Source organism: Engystomops pustulosus, chromosome 4 (assembly GCF_040894005.1).
Source record: "Engystomops pustulosus chromosome 4, aEngPut4.maternal, whole genome shotgun sequence".
Taxonomy (NCBI): Eukaryota; Metazoa; Chordata; class Amphibia; order Anura; family Leptodactylidae; genus Engystomops; species Engystomops pustulosus.
The window spans coordinates 208,722,547-208,739,960 of NC_092414.1; the positions used below are offsets into that span (position 1 = coordinate 208,722,547).

Genomic DNA, 17,414 nt, shown 5'->3' on the forward strand with positions numbered 1-17,414 from the left:
TAGATATCCGAAGTTATACAAGGACTCATAAAAGTCCCTAAACATATTTGCTATTTTAAGTGGGTGTGTTTCCTTAATGCGGGGGTTCGAGTTGTTATATAAGAATAGGATTTTATTTTTGACTTTTTTAGGCTTGACCCATACTCGGTTTATTGTATATTATGAATATTACGAGGTATAGTACGAAGCCTTGATTGAAGACATGGTTTTGTCATATTCTGACAACAGAGCTGCTCTCAACGCCTGTCTAGTCTCTGTCAGTTGTGTGTGTATATTAACTGCGGCCGAGTGTTGTGCTGCTTTCTCAAGTTTGACTTTGTGGAGTAATCCTGAGACCGCTTTTTCCTTTTTCTTATTATGTTGTATCTCCATTTGAATTAAAGCGCCTCTCACTGCTACTTTATGGGATTGCCACAAGTTAAATAGGTCCACTTATAATTCAACATTATGGTGAAAATAATCTAGAATTGCCTGTGTTATACTCCTTTTGTATGAGGGGAGAGTATAGAGAAAGGGTCGGTTACACCACCTATTCTGGTTAGGTATGAGATGCGAGAACGATAGTGTGGTGAAAGTGGGCGAGTGGTCAGACCATGTCATTGTTCCTATTCCTTATTTGCTTACTTGTGTCAGCGCGTCTATCCCAGTAAACGACCTATGTCTGTGTGAATAAAATGTCTATTCTTTTGCTGATGAGTTAAGACAACGGAACGTATCGTATAGACCTTCTTTGTGCAACAAAGACATCAGGGATGGAGGAGGCACCCTGCCCCTGCCCGTTGAGTCCATCCTACAATCAGGGATGATGTTAAAATCTTCAAAAATTTATAATTTGCCTTTCCCAACCTTTTTCACCTTTTTGATAATTGTATTAAGGAATCTCACTTGTCCAGAATTTGGGGCATAAACATTGACTATCGTGTAAAAGGTATTATTTATTGAACATACAAGGGCAAGGAACCTCCCCACGCCATCCATCAGTACATTTGTAATTGTTATCTCCTCATCTCTCTTAATTGCTATTAAGACTCCCGCTTTTTCAGTTGGTGCATTGGACATGTGGGTAGTTCTTGTGGGCAACTTGTGGGACTATCCCTTCCTTAAAATGTGTCTCTTGATGGCAAAAAATGTTGGCTTTAGCTTTTTTGGTGTCTTTCCAAATAGAGGCCCTTTTAAAGGGTGAATTGAGCCCTTTTACATTTAGGCTCATTATGTTCATCTCCATATTCCCTTTCTATAGTATCTGCTATGAGCCCCACCTTTCTTCTCTATGGTGTAATAACTGTAGTTACTTACTCGTGAAGACAAAATTCTTACAACTTTAAGACATAATAACTTTAACCTAAAAAACATTTTGGTAGAGGCCGGGACAGTTAGGTCCTGCTGCCTCCACCAAGCTTTCTGAACACTAACTTCATGGATAGCCAGATGGGCTAAGGACAACAGTGCAGGTATAGCAGTTTCCTGCATCAAATTGAAGGGGGTATCAGTCCACCTGAAAGTCCTTCTTGGCCTAACATTTAAACATAACAATTAAATATCAAGTATTCACACTACTTGCCAGTCCATTGGAATTTCTGGTACCTTTTTCGGTAGCTGGTCTATAATACTAATAGACAAGCCCCAAGATTGAAGTAGCTTGATTCCTTCTTCTGGTTTCGTCAATACATGGGTTGTGCCATCCCGTCTGATGATCAGGTTCGTAGGGAAGCCCCATTTGTATAACATTTTGTGCTTCCGCAGCGTCGAGGTTTTGGGTAGAAACTTCTCTCTTTCTTGTAGTGTGGCTTGCGATAAATCTGCATACATTTTTATATGTGCATAAGGTTCCGGTAGTTTCTGTGCCTTCCTGGAGTATAACATCAGGGCCTCTTTAGTGTGAAAATAGTGCAGTCTCGCAAGGACATCTCTAGGCAAATTGTCTGGAATTGCTTTCGGTTTGGGCAACCTATGTGCCCTATCTATGAGGCACTCCGTTAGTGGTGCCGCTGGTAGCGTAGCATGTATGAGCGCTGTGGGGTAGTCTTTTAGCTCCGCTGGGGGAACTGATTCTGGGACACCTCTGAATTTCACATTATTACGCCTTCCATGATCTTCCATGTCCGCTATTTTGAGCTTCATGTCTTTTACCTCCTCTTCCAATGCATAATGGGCTTCTATCAGCTAATTATGGGAGTTTGTAACCTCCTCCATTTTGTCTTCTAGGTGGTCAACTCTCGTCCCTAGATCATCGATCAGCATCTTTGTCTGGTTATGCATAGACAAATAGTCCTTATGGATGAACCCTCTGAAAGCCAACATCATATGTTTGATAAAAGTTTCTGATGCTGGTTGTTCTGAGGAGGGGATTTCTAACAGGGGGTCAGACTCACCCGTTAGCAGTGTAGCGATGTCTTGTTCCCCCTCTGTATGTAGCTCTGACCAGCGGGGTCTCTGCTTATCCGGGCTGCAGCTTGGAGACTCAGGGTGCCACGCGTGGTCGGGCGCCATTTTAATTCTCCCGCCATCCAAGCGTCGCTGCTCCAAGGGTTCTGCCTGTGCCTCTTCATTTTGCGCTGTCTCAGGTGAGCGTGGGCTCTTATGCTGCCTTGAAGAGTTCGTTTAGGCAGGTGATGCCACTGGAGTATTCGCTAATTCTCCCGTCACCTCATGTCTTATGCTCTCGGCGCCATCTTGGATCGCTTCTTGTCCAGCGTTCCACGCGGAGAAGAAATCGGTAAGTCGTTTAGGGCCACTTTTAACTGTCCTCTTGCGTGTCATCATGGTGCTGGCAACTTCTGTAATGCCCGTAGGGTGATCTTTATGCTTGGTGTCGCTGTCTATAGTGGCTTATGTAGGTCACGAAGACGGAGCTCAGAACTACACGTCTGCTCTCAAACTCATCCAGGCCAATACCCCCCTGGCCAATGATATCTTTTAATGGCTAACTAAGCTTAGGTCCCTTCATCAGGTTTCACAATCTCAAGAAGGTTACTTTATTTGACCTATCAAAAGCAATGGGAATTTCTTCAACTGGCTAACAGGTAGAAACTGTTTTTTTATTAAGCATTGGGAAAGGGGTCCTAGAGTTGGAATCAATTTCTGTCTAGGACATATACTGTCCAGGATATAACCCCTTAAACGAGTTCCTCTATTGAGGAGCATTGGGTGTTGTAGTTGTCTAACCAAATAAATAATTTTCTCAAATTTCAAGACCCATTGCTGCTGGAAGAAAGCCCCTAAAACTTATTGTCAAAATCAATCATGAAATTGAGTTGTGAGCATTTAATTTCTCTCATCTAACATACTACACGTACTTTTTTAAAGGATAACTATTTTTTTTGTCCATCAGATGATGAGGACAGCGATTACATTGATGATTCTGAAATTGTAATCAGGTCACAGTTTCCTCAAACCTGGCTCTGGGTCACAAAGACAATGGATGAAATCCCTGATGATAAAGGGTGAGTATAACATATGGTCTGTCAAGTCATTGAGAAGTTTTAGTAGTTATGATATTGAAAGCCTTAACTTATAAAAGGTCCTCATCAGTATTAAAATGTTTTTGTGGTCTGGTCTTCAAAGCTGCTCAGCAGATTCCTTGTTAATGACGCTGCATCCATCAGTTACATGGCCTGGTTTCTTTTAATTCCTACTGAAGTTAATAAGGCTTAGCTGCAGTACCAAGCACATCCACTGTACTATGCATGACAATGACCTTGTTGAAACACTGATACCTTATCATACAGCTCATCCTCAACGGTGCCCTGTGTCAGATTCTCAACGATCCAAAGGAGAGGTCATCAATAGTTGCGTCCCAAAAAACCTTTCACATGAATTGTAGAAGAATAGATGAGCTGGACCTGCTTTGGCACGGGAACCCAATGTGTTTCTTTAAGACACAAATATAATTGATAATAAATCCGTGCAGGGATAAATACATCAACCTGTGCCTTCTCTATGAGGGAAGCAATGCGATAAATTCATTGCATTGCCTGAGTCCTTTACCAGACACTCTTTTTTGTCCAAGAACTCCAGCTGTCAGTACATTTATTGCTGTTATATATTTATGTGTAGTACATTCACTGCTGTTCCATATGTATGGGTGTGGTATGGTTTTAATGGCACATTAGCAGGACACTCACTACAAGGGGATATCAATATTTCTGGTATACTCACTTCCGGTACATCTATTTGTATGCAGTATATTTGCTGCTGGTATTTATTTTATTAATAGTCTTGATTGTGAATGACTCAGCAGCAGCTGACTGCTCATGATCTTAAACAGCGGAAGCACAATTTGATGTTTCGTTTTAGACAGCTGAAAGTCTGGGTGACCCATCCCCCCATCCCCCCTCCTTAGATAAGTCTTTGCATTTTTTATTGTGGCTTTGTTTAATTCCAAGCAAATTCTGTAGAAATCTTTTCCCAGGCACAATCCATGGGCAAGGGAGGTGCTGTTTTGGAGAGAAAAAAAAATTAATCATTTTTGTATATATATATATATAAATTTGCTAAGGGTCAAGGGTTTTTACACTATGGTTTTATTTTGACTTTTTAATAGAATTTCAAGCAAATCTTTTAAGATTCACCTACAAGATACAATCACCACATGGGAAGTTCTGGCTGTAAGTCTGTCTGAAAATAAAGGTAAGTTACTTCTTTCCTCCTCCTAAGTCGACACTGTATATCCAGATGTGCTGGACAGGGAGAGGTAACACAGATGGATGTATTATTAATAAGATTTTTTTTTTCTCATAGATAAGGGGTGATAGATTATAGATACTTTATATTACTCCAGTGTTTCCAAAATGAATCCACAAATTTCCCATGCTTAGTGTGTACAGATCCAATACAGACCTATATGTGATACTGAAAAATAGACTATAGACCAAATATATTATCCTGCAGTCATGCATCACCCTCTCCACTCCTCTTCTTTATATCTAACACATTGGGGCACATTTACTTAGCCGATCCCTGCGCAATCCCTGAGGTGCGTTGTCCGACGAGGATGAAGTCTGCCGCAATTCACTAAGATCCTGCCCCCAAGATCCTGCATCTATCGCTTCCCCGCCAAGTCCGCCGGAGTTCACCATCTTCTTCCCGGTGTATGTGAGTTCATGTCTTGCGACACAATTTGAATTCTAAATCCTGCGCTTAGTCCGAATGAGTTGGGTTGGTCAACGGCCACGCCCCCCGTTGCATGAAAGCCGATTGCGTGCGGCAAAAACCCTTCTAAATGCGGCGCACATTGGAAATCGTCGGATATTCTGACGATAGTGCAGTCCGTGGACCCTTAGTAAATGAGCCCCATTAGCTTGAAGTCTGTCACCATAGAGACACATGGTTCTAAGAAGTAGATGTGCACTAATTAATAAACGTTTAATAAAATTTGATCAGTGGAAAGGATCTAGAAAATCGCAATTCTGATGAATTTTCTTATCAAATAATAATAAGAATTTTCTTATTATATAACTAAACATGATAACTGTATTTACAGGTCAGTAACACTTCAAAATATATCAAATTTGTAAAAAAAAAATTGTAAACTTGATTTGCATGTTGAAAACAACAACTTTGCTGAAAAGAAAAATTGTTTTATTATTCTACTAATAAGGATGTGTTTGGGTCTATTTAATTCTAGAAAAAAATTGTCTATTTTTAGCTTTGCCAGTTGGTATTTAAACTCTAAAAAGCTAATTTTTTTTAAAATAATGAAGTAATCAGCAGTGATGTAATGATGGGTCAGTGTTATCTATATAGAGGTCATTGTACAGGGAGGGGGAGGAGATAATCTGTGACATCATCTATTGTCAGTAGTGATGTCATGATGGGTCAGTGTTATCTATATAGAGGTCATTGTACAGGAAGGGGGAGGAGATAATCTGTGACATCATCTATTGTCAGTAGTGATGTAATGATGGGTCAGTGTTATCTATATAGAGGTCATTGTACAGGGAGGAGGATGAGATAAGCTGTGACATCATCTATTGTCAGTAGTGATGTAATGATGGGTCAGTGTTATCTATATAGAGGACATTGTACAGGGAGGGGGAGGAGATAAGCTGTGACATCATCTATTGTCAGTAGTGATGTAATGATGGGTCAGTGTTATCTATATAGAGGTCATTGTACAGGGAGGAGGAGGAGATAAGCTGTGACATCATCTATTGTCAGTAGTGATTTAATGATGGGTCAGTGTTATCCATATAAAGTTCATTGAACGGGGAGGAGGAGGAGATAAGCTGTGACATCATCTATTGTCAGTAGTGATGTAATGATAGGTCAGTGTTATCTATTTAGAGGACATTGTACAGGGAGGGGGAGGAGATAAGCTGTGACATCATCTATTGTCAGTAGTGATGTAATGATGGGTCAGTGTTATCTATATAGAGGTCATTGTACAGGGAGGAGGAGGAGATAAGCTGTGACATCATCTATTGTCAGTAGTGATGTAATGTTGGGTCAGTGTTATCTATATAGAGGTCATTGTACAGGGAGGGGGAGGAGAGAAGCTGTGACATCATCTATTGTCAGTAGTGATGTAATGATGGGTCAGTGTTATATATATAGAGGTCATTGTACAGGAAGGGGGGGATAAGCTGTGACATCATCTATTGTCAGTAGTGATGTAATGATGGGTCAGTGTTATCTATATAGAGGTCATTGTACAGGGAGGAGGAGGAGATAAGCTGTGACATCATCTATTGTCAGTAGTGATGTAATGTTGGGTCAGTGTTATCTATATAGAGGTCATTGTACAGGGAGGGGGAGGAGAGAAGCTGTGACATCATCTATTGTCAGTAGTGATGTAATGATGGGTCAGTGTTATCTATATAGAGGTCATTGTACAGGGAGGGGGAGGAGATAAGCTGTCACATCATCTATTGTCAGTAGTGATTTAATGATAAGTCAGTGATATCTATATAGAGGTCATTGTACAGGGAGGGGGAGGAGATAAGCTGTGACATCATCTATTGTCAGTAGTGATGCAATGATGGGTCAGTGATATCTATATAGAGGTCATTGTACAGGGAGGGGGAGGAGATAAGCTGTGACATCATCTATTGTCAGTAGTGATGTAATGATGGGTCAGTGCTATCTATATAGAGGTCATTGTACAGGGAGGGGGGGGAGATAAGCTGTGACATCATCTATTGTCAGTAGTGATGTAATGATGGGTCAGTGCTATCTATATAGAGGTCATTGTACAGGGAGGGGGGGGGATAAGCTGTGACATCATCTATTGTCAGTAGTAATGTAATGATGGGTCAGTGTTATCTATATAGAGGTCATTGTACAGGGAGGGGAGGAGATAAGCTGTGACATCATCTGTTGTCAGTAGTGATGTAATGATTGGTCAGTGTTATCTATATAGAGGTCATTCTACAGGGAGGGGAGGAGATAAGCTGTGACATCATCTATTGTCAGAAGTGATGTAACGATGGTTAAGTGTTATCTATATAAAGGTCATTGTACAGGGAGGGGGAGGAGATAAGATGTGACATCATCTATTGTCAGTAGTGATGTAATAATGGGTCAGTGTTATCTTTATAGCAGTCATTGTACAGGGAGGGGAGGAGATAAGCTGTGACATCATCTATTGTCAGTAGTGATATAATGATTGGTCAGTGTTATCTATATACAGGTCATTGTGCAGGGAGGGGGAGGAGATAAGCTGTGACATCATATATTGTCAGTAGTGATGTAATGATGGGTCAGTGTTATCTATATAGAGGTCATTGTACAGGGAGGGGAGGAGATAAGCAGTGACATCATCTATTATCAGTAGTGATGTAATGATGGATCAGTGTTATCTATATAGAGGTCATTGTACAGGGAGGGGGAGGAGATAAGCTGTGACATAATTTCTTGTCAGTAGTGATGTAACGATGGGTCGGTGTTATCTATATAGAGGTCATTGTGCAGGGAGGAGGAGATAAGCTGTGACATCATCTATTGTCAGTAGTGATGCAATGATGGGTCAGTGATATCTATATAGAGGTCATTGTACAGGGAGGGGGAGGAGATAAGCTGTGACATAATTTATTGTCAGTAGTGATGTAACGATGGGTCGGTGTTATCTATATAGAGGTCATTGTGCAGGGAGGAGGAGATAAGCTGTGACATCATCTTTTGTCAGTAGTGATATAATAATGGGTCAGTGTCATCTATACAAAGGTCATTGTACAGGGAGGGGGAGGAGATAAGCTGTGACATTATGTATTGTCAGTAATGATGAAAATATGGGTCAGTGTCATCTATATAGAGGTCATTGTACAGGGAGGGGGAGGAGATAAGCTGTGACATCATCTATTGTCAGTAGTGATGTCATGATGGGTCAGTGTTATCTATATAGAGGTCATTGTACAGGGAGGGGAGGAGATAAGCAGTGACATAATCTATTGTCAGTAGTGATGTAATGATGGGTCAGTGTTATCTATATAGAGGTCATTGTACAGGGAGGGGGAGGAGATAAGCTGTGACATCATCTATTGTCAGTAGTGATGTAATGATGGGTCAGTGTTATCTATACCGAGGTCATTGTACAGGGAGGGGGAGGAGATAATCTGTGACATCATCTATTGTCAGTAGTGATGTAATGATTAGTCAGTGTTATCTATATAGAGGAAATTCTACAGGGAGGAGGAGGAGATAAGCTGTGACATCATATATTGTCAGTAGTGATGTAATGATGGGTTAGTGTTATCTATATAGAGGTCATTGTACAGGGAGCGGGAGGAGATAAGCTGTGACATCATCTATTGTCAGTAGTGATGTAATGATGGGTCAGTGTTATCTATATAGAGAGCATTATACAGGGAGGGGGGGGAGATAAACTGTGACGTCATCTATTGTCAGTAGTGATGTAATGATGGGTCAGTGTTATTTATACCGAGGTCATTGTACAGGGAGGGGGGGAGATAAGCTGTGACATTATCTATTGTCAGTAGTGATGTAATGATGGGTCAGTGTTATCCATATAAAGTTCATTGAACGGGGAGGAGGAGGAGATAAGCTGTGACATCATCTATTGTCAGTAGTGATGTAATGATAGGACAGTGTTATCTATACAAAGGTCATTGTACAGGGAGGGGGAGGAGATAAGCTGTGACATTATGTATTGTCAGTAGTGATGAAAATATGGGTCAGTGTTATCTATATAGAGGTCACTGTACATGGAGGGGGAGATGATAAGCTGTGACATCATCTATTGTCAGCAGTGATTTAATGATGGGTCGGTGTGGTCTCTATAGAGGTCATTGTACAGGGCCAGTGAGGAGATAAGCTGTGACATCATCTATTGTCTGTAATGATGTAATGATAGGTCAGTATTATCTATATAGAGGTCATTGTACAGGGAGAAGGAGGAGATAAGCTGTGACATCATGTATTGTCAGTAGTGATGTAATGGTGGGTCAGTGATATCTATATAGAGGTCATTGTACAGGGAGGGGAGGAGATAAGCTGTGACATCATCTATTGTCAGTAGTGATGTAATGGTGGGTCAGTGATATCTATATAGAGGTCATTGTACAGGGAGGGGAGGAGATAAGCTGTGACATCATCTATTGTCAGTAGTGATGTAATGATGGGTCAGTGTTATCTATATAGAGGTCATTGTACAGTGAAAGGGATGTGATAAGCTGTGACATCATCTATTGTCAGTAGTGATGTAAAGATGGATCTGTGTTATCTATACAGAGGTCATTGTACAGGGAGGGGGAAGAGAAAAGCTATGACATCATGTATTGTCAGTCGTGATGTAATGATGGGTCAGCGTTATCTATATAGAGGTCACTGTACAGGGAGGGGGAGGAGATAAGCTGTGACATCATCTATTGTCAGTAGTGATGTAATGATGGGTCAGTGTTATCTATATAGAGGTCATTCTACAGGGAGGGGAGGAGATAAGCTGTGACATCATCTTTTGTCAGTAGTGATGTAATGATGGGTTAGTGTTATCTATATAAAGGTCATTGTACAGGGAGGGGGAGGAGATAAGCTGTGACATCATCTATTGTCAGTAGTGATGTAATGATGGGTCAGTGTTATCTTTATAGCGGTCATTGTACAGGGAGGGGAGGAGATAAGCTGTGACATCATCTATAGTCAGTAGTGATGTAATGATGGGTCAGTGTTATCTATATAGAGGTCATTCTACAGGGAGGGGAGGAGATAAGCTGTGACATCATCTTTTGTCAGTAGTGATGTAATGATGGGTTAGTGTTATCTATATAAAGGTCATTGTACAGGGAGGGGGAGGAGATAAGCTGTGACATCATCTATTGTCAGTAGTGATGTAATGATGGGTCAGTGTTATCTTTATAGCGGTCATTGTACAGGGAGGGGAGGAGATAAGCTGTGACATCATCTATAGTCAGTAGTGATGTAATGATGGGTCAGTGTTATCTATATAGAGGTCATTGTACAGGGAGGGGAGGAGATAAGCTGTGAAATCATCTATTGTCAGTAGTGATATAATGATGGGTCAGTGTTATCTATATAAAGGTCATTGTACAGGGAGGGGGAGGAGATAAGCTGTGACATCATATATTGTCAGTAGTGATGTAATGATGTGTCAGTGTTATCTATATAGAGGTCATTGTACAGGGAGGGGAGGAGATAAGCAGTGACATCATTTATTGTCAGTAGTGATGTAATGATGGGTCAGTGTTATCTATATAGAGATCATTGTACAGGGAGGGGGAGGAGATAAGCTGTGACATCATCTATTGTCAGTAGTGATATAATGATGGGTCAGTGTTATCTATATAAAGGTCATTGTACAGGGAGGGGGAGGAGATAAGCTGTGACATCATATATTGTCAGTAGTGATGTAATGATGGGTCAGTGTTATCTATATAGAGGTCATTGTACAGGGAGGGGAGGAGATAAGCAGTGACATCATTTATTGTCAGTAGTGATGTAATGATGGGTCAGTGTTATCTATATAGAGGTCATTGTACAGGGAGGGGGAGGAGATAAGCTGTGACATAATCTATTGTAAGTAGTGATGTAACGATGGGTTGGTGTTATCTATATAGAGGTCATTGTGCAGGGAGGAGGAGATAAGCTGTGACATCTATTGTCAGTAGTGATGTAATGATGGGTCAGTGTTATCTATATAGAGGTCATTGTACAGGGAGGAGGAGGAGATAAGCTGTGACATCATCTATTGTCAGGAGTGATGTAATGATGGGTGAGTGTTATCCATATAATGTTCATTGTACAGGGAGGAGGAGGAGATAAGCTGTGACATCATTTATTGTCAGAAGTGATGAAAATATGGGTCAATGTTATCTATATAGAGGTCCTTGTACAGGGAGGGGGAGGAGATAAGCTGTGACATCATCTATTGTCAGTAGTGATGTAATGATGGGTTAGTGTTATCTACATCAAGGTCATTGTACAGGGAGGGGGAGGAGATAAGCTGTGACATCATCTATTCTCAGTAGTGATGTAACGATGGGTAAGTGTTATCTATATAGAGGTCATTGTACAGGGAGGGGGAGGAGATAAGCTGTGACATCATCTATTGTCAGTAGTGATGTAATGATGGGTCAGTGTTATCTATATAGAGAGCATTATACTGGGAGGGGGAGGAGATAAGCTGTGACATCATCTATTGTCAGTAGTGATTTAATGATGGGTCAGTGTTATCCATATAAAGTTCATTGAACGGGGAGGAGGAAGAGATAAGCTGTGATATCATCTATTGTCAGTAGTGATGTAATGATGGGACAGTGTCATCTATACAAAGGTCATTGTACAGGGAGGGGGAAGAGATAAGCTGTGACATCATATATTGTCAGTAGTGATGTAATGATGGGTCAGTGTTATCTATATAGAGGTCATTGGACAGGGCCAGTGAGGAGATAAGCAGTGACATCATCCCTTGTCTGTAATGATGTAATGATAGGTCAGTATTATCTATATAGAGGTCATTTTACGGGGAGAAGGAGGAGATAAGCTGTGACATCATCTATTGTCAGTAGTGATGTAATGATGGGTCAGTGTTATCTATATAGAGGTCATTGTACAGGGAGGGGAGGAGATAAGCTGTGACATCATCTATTGTCAGTAGTGATGTAATGTTGGGTCAGTGTTATCTATACCGAGGTCATTGTATAGGGAGGAGGAGGAGATAAGCTGTGACGTCATCTATTTTCAGTATTGATTTAATGATGGGTCAGTGTTATCCATATAAAGTTCATTGAACGGGGAGGAGGAGGAGATAAGCTGTGACATCATCTATTGTCAGTAGTGATGTAATGATGGGACAGTGTTATCTATACAAAGGTCATTGTACAGGCAGGGGGAGGAGATAAGCTGTGACATCATCTATTGTCAGTAGTGATGTAATGATTAGTCAGTGTTATCTATATAGAGGAAATTCTACAGGGAGGAGGAGGAGATAAGCTGTGACATCATATATTGTCAGTAGTGATGTAATGATGGGTCAGTGTTATTTATATAGAGGTCATTGTACAGGGAGCGGGAGGAGATAAGCTGTGACATAATCTATTGTCAGTAGTGATGTAATGATGGGTCAGTGTTATCTATACCGAGGTCATTGTATAGGGAGGAGGAGGAGATAAGCTGTGACATCATCTATTGTCAGTAGTGATTTAATGATGGGTCAGTGTTATCCATATAAAGTTCATTGAACGGGGAGGAGGAGGAGATAAGCTGTGACATCATCTATTGTCAGTAGTGATGTAATGATGGGACAGTGTTATCTATACAAAGGTCATTGTACAGGGAGGGAGAGGAGATAAGCTGTGACATCATCTATTGTCAGTAGTGATGTAATGATTAGTCAGTGTTGTCTATATAGAGGAAATTCTACAGGGAGGAGGAGGAGATAAGCTGTGACATCATCTATTGTCAGTAGTGATGTAATGATGGGTCAGTGTTATTTATATAGAGGTCATTGTACAGGGGGAGGAGATAAGCTGTGACATCATCTATTGTCAGTAGTGATGTAATGATGGGACAGTGTCATCTATACAAAGGTCATTGTACAGGGAGGGGGAAGATATAAGCTGTGACATTATGTATTGTCAGTAGTGATGAAAATATGGGTCAGTGTTATCTATATAGAGGTCATTGTACATGGAGGGGGAGATGATAAGCTGTGACATCATCTATTGTCAGTAGTGATGTAATGATGGGTCAGTGTTATCTGTACAAAGGTCATTGTACAGGGCCAGTGAGGAGATAAGCAGTGACATCATCCCTTGTCTGTAATGATGTAATGATAGGTCAGTATTATCTATAAAGAGTTTATTGTACAAGGAGAAGGAGGAGATAAGCTGTGACATCATCTATTGTCAGTAGTGATGTAATGATGGGTCAGTGTTATCTATACCGAGGTCATTGTACAGGGAGGGGGAGGAGATAAGCTGTGACATCATCTATTGTCAGTAGCTATGTAATGATTGGTCAGTGTTATCTATATAGAGGAAATTCTACAGGGAGGAGGAGGAGATAAGCTGTGACATCATATATTGTCAGTAGTGATGTAATGATGGGTTAGTGTTATCTATATAGAGGTCATTGTACAGGGAGGGGAGGGGATAAGCTGTGACATCATCTATTGTCAGTAGTGATGTAATGATGTGTCAGTGTTATCTATATAGAGGTCATTGTACAGGGAGCGGGAGGAGATAAGCTGTGACATCATCTATTGTCAGTAGTGATGTAATGATGGGTCAGTGTTATCTATACCGAGGTCATTGTATAGGGAGGAGGAGGAGATAAGCTATGACATCATCTATTGTCAGTAGTGATGTAATGATGGGTCAGTGTTATCTATACCGAGGTCATTGTATAGGGAGGAGGAGGAGATAAGCTGTGACATTATCTATTGTCAGTAGTGATGTAATGATGGGTCAGTGTTATCCATATAATGTTCATTGAACGGGAAGGAGGAGGAGATAAGCTGTGACATCATCTATTGTCAGTAGTGATGTAATGATGGGACAGTGTTATCTATACAAAGGTCTTTGTACAGGGAGGGGGAGGAGATAAGCTGTGACATTATGTATTGTCAGTAGTGATGAAAATATGGGTCAGTGTTATCTATATAGAGGTCACTATACAGGGAGGGGGAGATGATAAGCTGTGACATTATCTATTGTCAGCAGTGATTTAATGATGGGTTGGTGTGGTCTCTATAGAGGTCATTGTACAGAGAGGGGGAGGAGATAAGCAGTGACATCATTTATTGTCTGTAATGATGTAATGATGGGTCAGTGTTATCTATATAGAGGTCATTGTACAGGGAGGGGGAGGAGATAAGCTGTGACATCATCTATTATCAGTAGTGATGTAATGATGGGTCAGTGTTATCTATATAGAGGTCATTGTACAGGGAGAAGGAGGAGATAAGCTGTGACATCATCTATTGTCATTAGTGATGTAATGATCGGTCAGTGTTATCTATACCGAGGTCATTTTACAGTGAGGGGGATGTGATAAGCTGTGACATCATCTATTGTCAGTAGTGATGTAAAGATGGATCCGTGTTATCTATATAGAGAGTATTGTACAGGGAGGGGGAGGAGATAAGCTGTGACATCATGTATTGTCAGTAGTGATGTAATGATGGGTCAGTGATATCTATATAGAGGTCATTGTACAGGGAGGGGAGGAGATAAGCTGTGACATCATCTATTGTCAGTACTGATGTAATGATGGGTCGGTGTTATCTATACCGAGGTCATTGTACAGTGAGGGGGATGTGATAAGCTGTGACATCATCTATTGTCAGTAGTGATGTAAAGATGGATCCGTGTTATCTATATAGAGAGTATTGTACAGGGAGGGGGATGAGATAAGCTGTGACATCATGTATTGTCAGTAGTGATGTAATGATGGGTCAGTGATATCTATATAGAGGTCATTGTACAGGGAGGGGAGGAGATAAGCTGTGACATCATCTATTGTCAGTAGTGATGTAATGATGGGTCAGTGTTATCTATATAGAGGTCATTGTACAGTGAAAGGGATGTGATAAGCTGTGACATCATCTATTGTCAGTAGTGATGTAAAGATGGATCCGTGTTATCTATACAGAGGTCATTGTACAGGGAGGGGGAAGAGATAATCTATGACATCATGTATTGTCAGTAGTGATGTAATGATGGGTCAGTGTTATCTATATAGAGGTCATTGTACAGTGAGGGGGATGTGATAAGCTGTGACATCATCTATTGTCAGTAGTGATGTAATGATGGGTCAGCGTTATCTATATAGAGGTCATTGTACAGGGAGGGGGAGGAGATAAGCTGTGACATCATCTATTGTCAGTAGTGATGTAATGATGGGTCAGTGTTATCTATATAGAGGACATTGTACAGGGAGGGGGAGGAGATGAGCTGTGACATCATCTATTGTCAGTAGTGATGTAATGATGGGTCAGTGTTATCTAAATAGAGGTCATTGAACGTGTCGGGGGAGGAGATAAGCTGTGACATCATCTATTGTCAGTGGTGATGTAATGATGGGTCAGTGTTATCTGCATTTGAAGTCAGCAGTTTATATTCATATAAGTAATACCCCATATGCATGTTTTTCAGACATACAATCAGAATAAACCTTTCCTGTTGAAGTCAATTAGGATTACCATAATAATTTCTATTAACCAAATCCCAGATTATTGAGAGAGAGAAACGTTTTAAGGCATTATTACTAGTTAATGCAAATTCAAAAGTTTACATTCACTAAGATTACTAATGCCTTTAAACATTTTAGGAAAGTCTGGACTGATGGTGTTATGTATTTGAAGCATCCAATTTTTGGTTTATTGGCAATACCAGAAAAGACACCAGTGGATGTATTTGAAGGGACACCTCAAACAAATCATGATGTGACATCTTGTAAACTTGCACCAGTCAGCTTCATCTTCGGGTTGTCAGGCACCAGGGGTAATGGACCCACTGGACCACCACGGACGATGATGTAAACTGACACCTGGGACCAGAATCTAAGTGGTACCCAGTTTTCACCAGAGCCCACCACAAAGAGGGTTGGATTTGCTGTGGCGTGGTACCATTAAGTCCTTCCACAGGTGCGACTTTGTCCGAGGTACAAAGCAGAATAGTCAGGGACAGGCAGGAGGTCAGAACGGGCAGCATGGGATCAGAATCGGGATGTAGCAATAGGTCATGGCAGGCAATGGAGGAGTGTAGTCAGGAACGGAACCGGCATGGCATGGAACACTGCTTTCTCTTGGGAACAAGGCACGAAGATCTGGCATGGAACACAGGAAGGGGCTGGGAATTCATCAGAATTACCAGCTGGGCAATGCCAATTATCAGCATGGTGGCCTTTTAAATCTCAGAAAGCTGGAGCATGTGCACCCCTTGGAGGTGGGGACACACACACCGTACCACCGTAGTCAGCGCTGGCGAGGTAAGTGAACGAGTGGGGGACCAGTTCAGTGGAGAGGAGTATGGGTGCGGCTGTGACCCAGGAGGTGGGTCGCAGGATCACCCGTGCAATGAGGGTGCTTTGGTAATCTGTATCTATTTGCCGAGAGGAACTTGGAGCAGGCAGTGTCCGAACACATCCTCTTCCAGCAGCACTAGCTCTATAGCTACCAAGCCATGTCCCTGTTCCTAAATTCATGCTTTCCGCATTTTAAAAGACCAGCAATGCTAAACTATACTTTGAGAGCACTTTTACAATCAAGGTATTACTGCACACTATTCACTGAGAGGAGCACTTTTATGATCCACGTATTGCTTCACACTTTTCACTATGAAGAGCACTTTTATGGCCCACCGCGGAAAATGACGTAAACGACACCTGGGACCAGAATCTAAGTGGTACCCAGCTTTCACCAGAGCCCGCCGCAAAGCGTGTTGGACTTGCTGCAGTGTGGTACCACCAGGTTGTTCCACTTTTAAGATCTAGGTATTACTGCACTATGAAGAGCACTTTTATGGGCCACTTATTACTTCTCACTCTGAGAGGAGTACTTTCATGATCCATGTATTACTGTGTGCTTTTTACTCTGAAGAACACTTTTATGTATTACTGCACGTTATCCGATATGAAGAGCACTATTATGATCCACTTATTACTGTGTACTATACACTAAGAATTTTTATTCACTATTCACTTTATTCACAATTTTTTTTAGGATTCACATATTACTGTGTGCTATTTACTATGAGGAACACTTTTATGTTCAGTGTATTACTTAGCAATATTTATTGTGAAGAACACTTTTATTATCTACTTATTACTGTGTGATATTTACTATTCAGAGCACTTTTATGATCCATGTATTGCTTGGAAATATTCACTATGAAGAGCACTTTTTATCATCCACATATTACTGTGCCCTATGGATTATGAAGAGCACTTTTATGACCAATGGAGGATTATAATATTCGCGTTTAGGGTAGCCACCCAGG

General features: G+C 41.0%; 1 protein-coding gene across 1 annotated transcript in view; it reads left to right on the plus strand.

The window, feature by feature from the left end:
• LOC140128233 (A.superbus venom factor 1-like) overlaps window positions 1-17,414 on the plus strand; it is a 114,757-nt gene that overhangs the window by 44,737 nt on the left and 52,606 nt on the right. The window contains exons 18-19 of the mRNA XM_072149788.1: window positions 3,332-3,443; window positions 4,544-4,629. Coding sequence (XP_072005889.1) covers window positions 3,332-3,443; window positions 4,544-4,629 — 198 coding nt within the window. The remainder of the gene's footprint in view (window positions 1-3,331; window positions 3,444-4,543; window positions 4,630-17,414) is intronic.